The sequence below is a fragment of the Magnolia sinica genome, chromosome 3, assembly GCF_029962835.1.
Source record: "Magnolia sinica isolate HGM2019 chromosome 3, MsV1, whole genome shotgun sequence".
Lineage (NCBI taxonomy): Eukaryota > Viridiplantae > Streptophyta > Magnoliopsida > Magnoliales > Magnoliaceae > Magnolia > Magnolia sinica.
In genome coordinates this window covers 13,766,685-13,775,957 of record NC_080575.1, presented here as the reverse complement: position 1 = coordinate 13,775,957, position 9,273 = coordinate 13,766,685, and the positions used below count along the sequence as shown (strand labels likewise).

Sequence of the window (9,273 nt, the reverse complement as noted above, 5' to 3'; positions counted from 1 at the left end):
GCCTATGCAGCATTTTCACAAACACATGGACTGCACCTTCAAAATCTCACTGTATGTAAAACAGCAACGGTAGTTTCACATGTATTTTATCAAACACCTAAGCAGCATAAAAATCAAGAAAAAAGGGTATTTGTTTCGTATACATACCTTCCTTGCCACCAGCCTTTTCGAGTCAAGCCGAGTGAGCTAACCGAGCTAGCTCGTGTACACCCCTACCTGCCAGTATGGTATCGCAAACGTGTGTCGATCCAGGCCATTTGTTAAGTGGCCCACCATTCTTTGTCACTTGGAACCCAAAAATAGGTTTTGTTGTCATTTCATAGTAGCAGGATCACTAATGAAAAACACGGTCCGTTTCCTTTGGCCTGGTCCGCATGATCAGTGGGCCCACCTGAGTATGGGTCAGTGAATGGGCCACATGCCAATTGCACTAAGGTATTTTGTAGGGCTTGGGCGATCCCCAAAGGCCCAGTTCAATTAGTTCAAGCCCAGCCCATTGAAGGCCTTGCATCTTTTGGGTAAATAAAAGAGTAAAACATTTTATACTCTGTCAGAATGTGAAGGTTGATACGCATGCGCTATACGGAATTATACACGTACCCCATCTATAAACGGCCTAGACGGTTTAATTTTAGTTAGAGAAAGCAAAACGGAAGACTGAGCTGATGCTAACACGGATAACGGACTTATTAGCGGACATCTGACGGACAGTTGAATTTTAACAGTCAACGGTCTGAATTCATCAAAAGATGTCCATCATATCAGAGATTCACATAATCAATTGAATTTTATTTTAAGGTTACGACCTATCTAGGGTACATCCCACTATTTGGACCGTTAAATTTGAGTCACGTTTATGGTCTATGTAAAATTTCTGAGCGAATGTGTATGAACCCTCATGAGCTTCCGTAGTACCGAGTATTCGGAGAATTTCCTGGACGCGGATTAGGTACTACTCCCACCTGTCCCGAGTCGGAACAGGCTGGGGCTACGAGGGGTCCACCGTGATTTATGGTTTTATCAACACCGTCCATCCATTTCTACATATCATTCTAGAGATAAATCAAAAAATGAGGCAGATACAAGACTAAGTGGACTACACCACAGAAAGCAGCGGTGATAATGACTCGCACCGTTGAAACCTTTCTAGGGTCCTGTATGATGTTTATTTGCTATCCAAACTGTTCATAAGGTCACATATACCTGAATGAAGTAAAAACACAAATATCTGATTGATCTAAAACTTCTGCAGATCCCAAGAAGTTTTTAATGGTGAAAATTTAATCCCTATTGTGTGTACCAATTGAGAATTGGATATATCTGATTTTTTGGATTATATCCTAAAATGATATGAAAAAAATGGATGGACGGTGTTGATAAACACATAAATTACGGTGGGCCCCTCAGATCCCCAGCCTGTTCCGAGCTACGAGCAGCGGAGAAGGTACCTAATCCGCGTCCCTACCTATGAACCATGGTACTCTGCTGGAGTATTAAATGATACTACGAAAGAAGGAAACGAGATCCTGTCTATCCAAATTTACACGGTGGTACACTTGTTTGATAATCCATTCCATCCATTCTCTATAAGGGTCCATAAAATCAATTATATATTTTCTTAATTTCAGAACCCCATTTTTAACGGTTAGGATTGTGCGATCACGGTAACTTTGCCTATGACCCATTCATGGGCCCAGATGAATGAACTGTTCAGATCATCGTAGACATGCCATACATGCGCTATAGAAAGTGGCTGGACGGGTTAAAAACAAAAATCGAAAAATACTGCTTGGAATCATAACTCCTTAGTTATTGGTGGGGCCCACAAATAGGGGGGACCACCCAGGGATATAGCACCCCAACGGCTCCTTTTTCGTAAAGGTGAGTTATTTGGTGCTCATGCAGTGAATGTCGTTTGATACGCGGCACTAATAAATTGTACACGTGGCATGTGATAACATAAACTAGACCAACTAAATGATGACACCCACTGTGGCTACGATCTGATTCGTGGACAATGGTTCGTTGAAGATACTTTTCATTTCTAACCGTCCAATAAACAGCGTCCAATCCAACGGTCATATAAACTCAATTTTTCATTCATGGTACATGCAGAATGGGATCTATAATTTGGACAGTTCAATTTGTATTACTTATATGCGAAGTGTGCAGTTTCTATGTAAAATCTAAGCGCCTGTGTATCATCCATCACACTCTGCCAGAGTATCGAAGCTTTTCAGTACCAGAAAAGAGGAATTATAGCAACCGTATGATACGCGACCCAAGGCCTTGCACAGTACACGTGGGATTTCAGTTTTGACGAGTGGGGCCCATGCGTCGTAATCCAAACCATGTTCAGTTGCCTCCTACCGCTGATGGACCATGACCCAAAACATCTCATCTCTTTTATGATCCTAGACGCCAATTTTTGGAGGTTTTTCTTAATTTGAACGTGGACTATTGTCTTACTTCTCATCTAAACCGTTTATTTGTAGGACAGAAATCTCATGGTTATGATTGTCCTTTCAAAAAGATTTCTTCTGACAATGGTCCATCCATCCAAGTGGGACTCAATGGATCTAAGGTCTTGATTGCCTAATTATGAGCCTCACTAGGGGTGCACATTGAACTGGTAGAACCGTGGAACCGGATCGAAACCAATCCAACGGTCCGGTTCTAGACTGCAGCTGTTTCAGTTCTAGTTCCATATTAGGGCCATGTAGAACCCAACCGAACAGAACCGAAATCGTGGAATTGATCCGTTTTTCACCTGTGCTACATCTTTACTGCTGTCACACTTGAGAAGATTACTCTAATGATGAATTATAGGATCCTTAACTTAGGCTTTTCTTAGTATATTTGGGTTTTCAATTATGATAGATGGCGCCCAAATAGATCAGTCATCCAAACCACTGATCTCTTACATTCCACCATGCATGGACTATGCGCCAAAAACATCCAAGTTTGAAAGATTTCCGGCGTTAATTTTGAAATTTTTCTGTTGAATAAGGGCTTTTGTTGTATTTTCTTTTATCATGTTGAAGACATTTTCAAGGAGTGATCTAAACTTCTTAAACATGATCTTTACCTTTCATAATAAAAAAACCATTGTATATTATTCAAATCCTCAAGTCAAGGATCCTACATATTCTCTTAATAACCCTAAAACCATGCTGTCTTTGTTGGCTTAAGGCCACTTTTTTGGCGGACTAAACTAAAGGTGCTAACACATGCATGTAGTTTGTATCTCCAATTCATGTCATGCCATGCATGCTCCACATTTCAGAAATCAAAATTGGTGTATATTGTTAAAAGCCTGGAAATGTGGAATTGATCCGGAGTTGAACCGTTTTTCACGGTTTAGTTTTAGTTCTAGTTTGGTTCTAAGGTGCTAATGGCCTGCTTTCAGTTTGGAAAAGTGTAGAACCGGTAGGAACGGTTCTGTTCTGGTTTCATCTTAGAACCGGACCGAACCAAGTGCACCCCTAGGCCCCACTTGTGCCTCTAGCACCGAGAAATGCTCCAGTGCTTATAGATCATTATAAGTTATAGTGCTCTTACTTGCATTTGGACGCTTAGAGAGTCTAAATCCACCGGATCTACACCGTTCATTAGGTCCAACTCACGTTTCATAGACTACAGTGCAAATTTGCCATCTATTAGACAGATATTGACCATTTGATCGATGAAATTTAAAATGGACGGTCAAGATTATTTATATAATAGGTCCAATAAACAATCTGATCCATCTATTTGTTAGACATATCATGGATTCTTTATGGTTCTTAATAATCACTTTCATTAAACAATCAAAGCCATCCAATCTATGGACTGGAAAAGGCTAGCTATAGAAAATAAGACCAACATGAATTGGAATCGGTTTGATTTTTGCATGGTATTCCATGAAATGTGTTGTAGACTTAATAGACGGGTCAGATCGATCGATCAGACTGTCCAAATGAACTATGCAACTCGGAGCACTTTAACTTACGGTGCTTTGGGAGCATTGGAGCATATACCTTCAATCAATTGCGACAAGAGAAACGGGATTCGTCGGGAGTACCCCAGTTTGTATGACGCATCAATCTCCACCGCACACGCGGAACTATATCCATCAAAGGTTCACAATACAAGGCCACACTAAAAAACATGGAAGACTATACATCAGATGTTGGCCAACGAATAGACGGTTAAGAAAGAAAATACAATAACCGTCTAAATTCGACCGAGAAAAGGCCTATATTCAAAGGCTAGGATTCTCCAAGATAGAATAATTTCATGCATCTGCTATGCCATCGTCTAAACGGCTTGGATCGCCCTAAGAACGAACAGTATAAACTCTCGAAAAATGATCCATCCATAACCGTTCACCGTGGGGGCCATCTTGGTGATTTGTTGTATATCCACGCCGTCCATCCGTTTCTCCAGCCCATTTTATAACGTGATCCCAAAAATTATGCAGACCCCAATCTTAGGTGGACCCCACCACAGGAAACAGCTGTGATTGAGTACCTCACCATTAAAATTTTCACAGGGCCCAGAGTGAGGTTTTCCTAACGTTTATTTGCCATAAAACCTAATGATAATGTCAAGAAGACCTAGACGAAGGGAGATCCAAAACTTTTGTGGCCTAAAATGTTTTTAATGGCATTCATCACTGTTTCTAGTGCAATGGTCCACTTGAGATTTGTATCTTCTTAAGATTTGGGATCGCATCCTAAAATGAGATTCAAAAACACATGAACGGCATGGATATACAACAAATACATCAAGGTGGGCCGCACACGGTTAGGCTAACACCTTAGCGGGTAACAGCTAATCCGCTCGCTGAGAGATCCCATTGTCTGGTCCTGACTCCTGATTGATATGGACGTGAATTTTTGTAGCAGGGACTAGGGAGCCTGTTGCACCGACGCGGATTGCGTCCTATCCCCGCCGTCTCTAGCCACGAATGGGCAGTTTTGTGGGCGGGGAGACCGTGATTTATCTGTTCATCTACGCCGTCCATCCCATCTCTCAGATCATTTTAAGTTATGTAAACAAAAATGAGGCACATCCAACGCTCAAATTCAGCACACCAAACAATAAACTTGGCTGCATTAAATGCACAAAGCATGAAATGCAAGGAGTCATCTGTAGTGTGGTAGACTTGAGCGTTGGATCTGCCTAACTTTTATGTTCATATATTAAAATGATCTTAGAAAAGATATGTACGGCATAGATAAACAGATAAATCATGGTGGGCCCGTCTACAGAACTGCCCGTTCGTGACTAGAGATAGAGACGGGCGGCGTAGGACGCAATCCGCGTGCGCAATGAAAAGCTCTGCGGGGCCCAGGGTGATGTGTACGTGTCATGCACTCCGTTCATCTTCTACCCTGCTTAATGTTAAGACGTGAAACAAAAAATAAGAATGACCCAAAACACAAGTGGGCCACACCGCACAAAAAAAGTTAGGATGGGAACGTCCACCGTTAAAACTTTCCTGGGCCCACCGTGCTGTTTTTATGCCATCCAAACCGTTCATAAGACGAATCCCACGATGATAAAGACAAAATCCAAACATTAAACTAATCCAAAACCTCAGTAGGCTTTAATAAGGTTTCAACGGTAGTGTCATTATCCCCACTTTTCCAGATAGTGTGGACCACTTAAATAATGGATCTCAATCATTTCAGATCCCACAGTAGAAAATGAGCTGGCGAAAATGATGAACGGATTAGATGTCACACATATCACTGATAAACAGTGCACCTCACAGAGCTTTTCATTGCTTCGGATCCCATTGATGTATAATTCAGAATGCCACGTGTACGGTGGTAGGGCTTTTGTGTAAATAAACAGATACCAACGGTCACACGAGGTGAATACCTTTTCTGACCGCTCGTTAAAACTGGGCCTTTTCGGCTATAAGAGACGGAGTATGACAGACCCTTGGTTTCCCAGAAGAACCGTTCTCTTGTCGGTTTTTAGAAAAGAAAGAGAGAGAGAGAGAGCTCCGTTCCCTTCTCCAACGAAGAGAAAAGGAAAGAAAGAGAGGGAGAGGAAGGGAGAGGGGAGAAAACGATCGTTCACGTCCGTTAAAATCCAAGTGCCCTCTCTCAACAAATGGTTCGTATCTTGTAATGGCGTCATAACGCATTCTGAAATAACCATATTTGTCCTTGCGATTTCAAGAAATTACAGATGGAGGAAGGCAGGCGTAGGCCGACTCTCTCCCATCAAATGTCCGTAGTTGACCGTGCTACCCCTCGGAACCTCATGAAATTTCCAGATCAGGACGTCGAAGAAAACGAGAAGCTGCTGCAGCAGCAGCAAGATAACCAAACCCTAGCTTCCATCCTCCAAGAGATGCCAGCCGTTCCTGAAATCTTCCCGCCGGGCCGCACGCTTCTCGATATCATCGGCGAGGAGGAATCCAGCTCCGCGGTCGCATACAAAGGCATGATCGGCACCGGCCGAGGCGGCCACCGTATCAACTGGAAGCCGTTCAAGGACCGCCTCCGTCTGCGACGGACCGGCGCCGCTTGGAGCTCATCCGGCTCCTCCATGTCCGTCATCGACGATTTCACAGGCTCGGTGGAGCCCAGATCGACGATCGAGATCCCACCCGATGGCCGCGCCGGCATCGTGACGGAGTGCGTCGTGCCGCCGGCGCCGGCGCCGGCTGCAGATCCCGTCAGCGTCGATCGGGGGCAAGCGGTGGTGGTGGAGGAGGTGGTGGAGCCGCCCGTTAAGGTTTCGTTGATGTCGCTGTTGCAGGCGGACAGTCAGGACGGGTCCGTCGCGGAGGAGGATGAAGAGGATGAAGAGGACTGGGGAGAAAGTGGAGAGTACGTGTGCTGCGTGTGCATGGTAAGGCATAAGGGAGCGGCATTTATACCGTGCGGGCACACGTTCTGCAGACTGTGCTCCCGCGAGCTATGGGTAAGTAGGGGGAATTGCCCGCTCTGCAATGGCTATATCCTGGAAATTCTCGATATTTTCTAAAATCTGAGAGACCGACAGAGAAACAAAGAGAACGCTCTCATTTCCTTCTGTATTTTTCTCTTTTTTACCGGGGTTGCTTCGCACGTGAATGTCTACATGCTTGAGAGCCCCACACGTGCCACTTTATAGCCGTACGATGGTCCGGCTCGTGTGAGGTGGTTATATTTGAGACTGGCAGATTGGCGTTTCGAATTTTGTGATTTTTATTCTCTACTTTTTTTTTTTCTTTTTTCCTTTTTTTTTTTTTTTAATATTTAGGATTTTAACATATAAGTCCTGGTCTTTTTGTCTATTGCTATAAAACCCCCTGTGTAACTAAAGAGAGGGGTAGCGTGTCACACGTGTGAATGATTCAAGCCTCACACTAGGTGGGTGTGATCGGATGGCGTGGGAGAAATAGGCCGATCCGATCGCTAGCTGAGATGGGCATGTACAAAATGAATGGGCGGCTTAGATTGATTGGTGGAAAGTCATAATTCAAAGCCTGCGAAGCTATCTGGTTGGTCAGCTCCACCTGATGAGCGGCTTTTATGCTATGTACGTGTGCCATGTTACCACGTGTGAGAAGCTAAAAACAATGTAAGACTGTCAAATAAATAAGAGTTTATGTTTTTTGGTGTAAATTTTAATTTCATATGTTTAAGGGATTTATACTTAATTTCCCAAAGCATGCAATTCATGGAGTGAAATGACCAAAATTTTGGTATTAAAGCTTTTTTGTTTTTTTTGTTTTTTTCCATAAAAAATTAGCTGAGTCCAGGTTTGTGGGGCCTACATTGCGTGTGCAATCCAAGCCGTCCAATGGGTGCTTCCCTCCACAGTGATCTGATGAGTAGAAAATTTAGGGCAATCTGATGAGCAGGTGAGCCTCACCATATTCAACAATGTATATGATCCAAAAATCCAAATTCATGCATGGTCCACTGGATGATTGGTTCGTCTTATCTTTTGGTCTCCTGACATGTGAGTACGTACACCTGTTGGATGTCATAAACAATCACGCTGGCTATTTTATCTGCCCAAATTTTGCTGAGGAGAGAGATGGTAGAACATACCCTCTGCATTACATTGGGGCTGGGTATCCATCAATATGAACTGTCCAATTAATGTCTGAAGAATGGTTGGCGGACAGTTTCATGGCTGAGATTAATCAGAAGAGGCCCGATCAAAAGCGGAGGTGATTCGTATAATAAGAACTTAAAATGGATGTATTTGGAAAATCAAAATAAATTAGCTAGTGAACGTACCATATATAATTTTGGGGTAGGACGAGCTAGTTTAGCCACCTAACGTGGATGCAGCCACGTGGAATTTGCCAATACCATTATATTGACCGAAACTTCTTCCAACATTGATACTTTTATTTAAAAGGTTGTAGACTTATTTATTTTATTTATCAATTAAATTATAAAATTTATTTTCTATTTTCCTTACTCTTTTCCTCATGAATTCAAGAAGCCGAGTCCAAAGAAGTTGTGTAAATTCGGAGTAAGACGGTGATCCACCTCATCACGTTCATCCTTCATCAATGGTCCACATGATAGATGAACCATGTTTTGAAAATCAATGGGTCCCACTAGATGGTTATCCTGAAAGCAGCGGCTGAGATCCCGGTTAAAACTCACATCTGCTCCCGGGATCATGTAGCAATATGGCTCAACCTCTCCGCTTAAAACAGTCTTTTGACTGAACATCTGATTTGATTTAGGGCCTGTTTCGTGGGTGGGATTAAATGCTATGGAATCCCATTAGATTGGATTTACGTCATTATTGTACTTGCACATATGGAAATAATATAGTTTTAAATTCTCACACTTACGGATACACAAAATAAATAAAACATGTAATAATGTGAAGCTTATAAATGTATTGGATTTCAAAATTCACCAAAAATCTCTTATTACACACCTATGCCAACATGCAAACGGTGGGTTGGGTAATAATAATAGTTGCTACCACATGGAGTAATAATGGCCTTATGATAGCCTTTATGAGAAAATAAAACACCATTACAGCCGTTTTGTCTGCTATAGGACGATAATGGCTGCCATCATATCATAACTGTAATGGTGTTGGCTTAGCAATCATTATCCTTTTAAATATCATGGTAAGGTCTTCTTCTGCCTAAGTTTTGTTTTCCCATCTGTTATTCTTATGGCTCCTGCCCTAAAATTCTGTGGAAATCCTGCTGATATATAGTTTAGAAGAAAACTTTACAGCAGTGGTCCACATTCAATGAGGAAAGAAAGGTTGGATATTGGATGGCTAAGATTGTTTGGTCAA

The 9,273-nt window shown here is 42.5% G+C and overlaps 1 protein-coding gene across 1 annotated transcript; it reads left to right on the top strand.

Annotated features, from left to right (window-relative positions):
- The first annotated feature begins 5,957 nt into the window (after positions 1-5,957).
- On the top strand, positions 5,958-7,222 carry LOC131239565 (uncharacterized). Its single transcript, XM_058237331.1, has one exon. It carries the CDS (start codon positions 6,187-6,189, stop codon positions 6,988-6,990), a length of 804 nt encoding a protein of 267 aa, XP_058093314.1. The 5' UTR covers positions 5,958-6,186; the 3' UTR covers positions 6,991-7,222.
- Positions 7,223-9,273: the final 2,051 nt, after the last annotated feature.

Excerpts from the sequence above, each read along its gene's own strand:
- LOC131239565 (XM_058237331.1), top strand. The coding sequence starts at position 6,187 with ATGGAGGAAGGCAGGCGTAGGCCGACTCTCTCCCATCAAATGTCCGTA.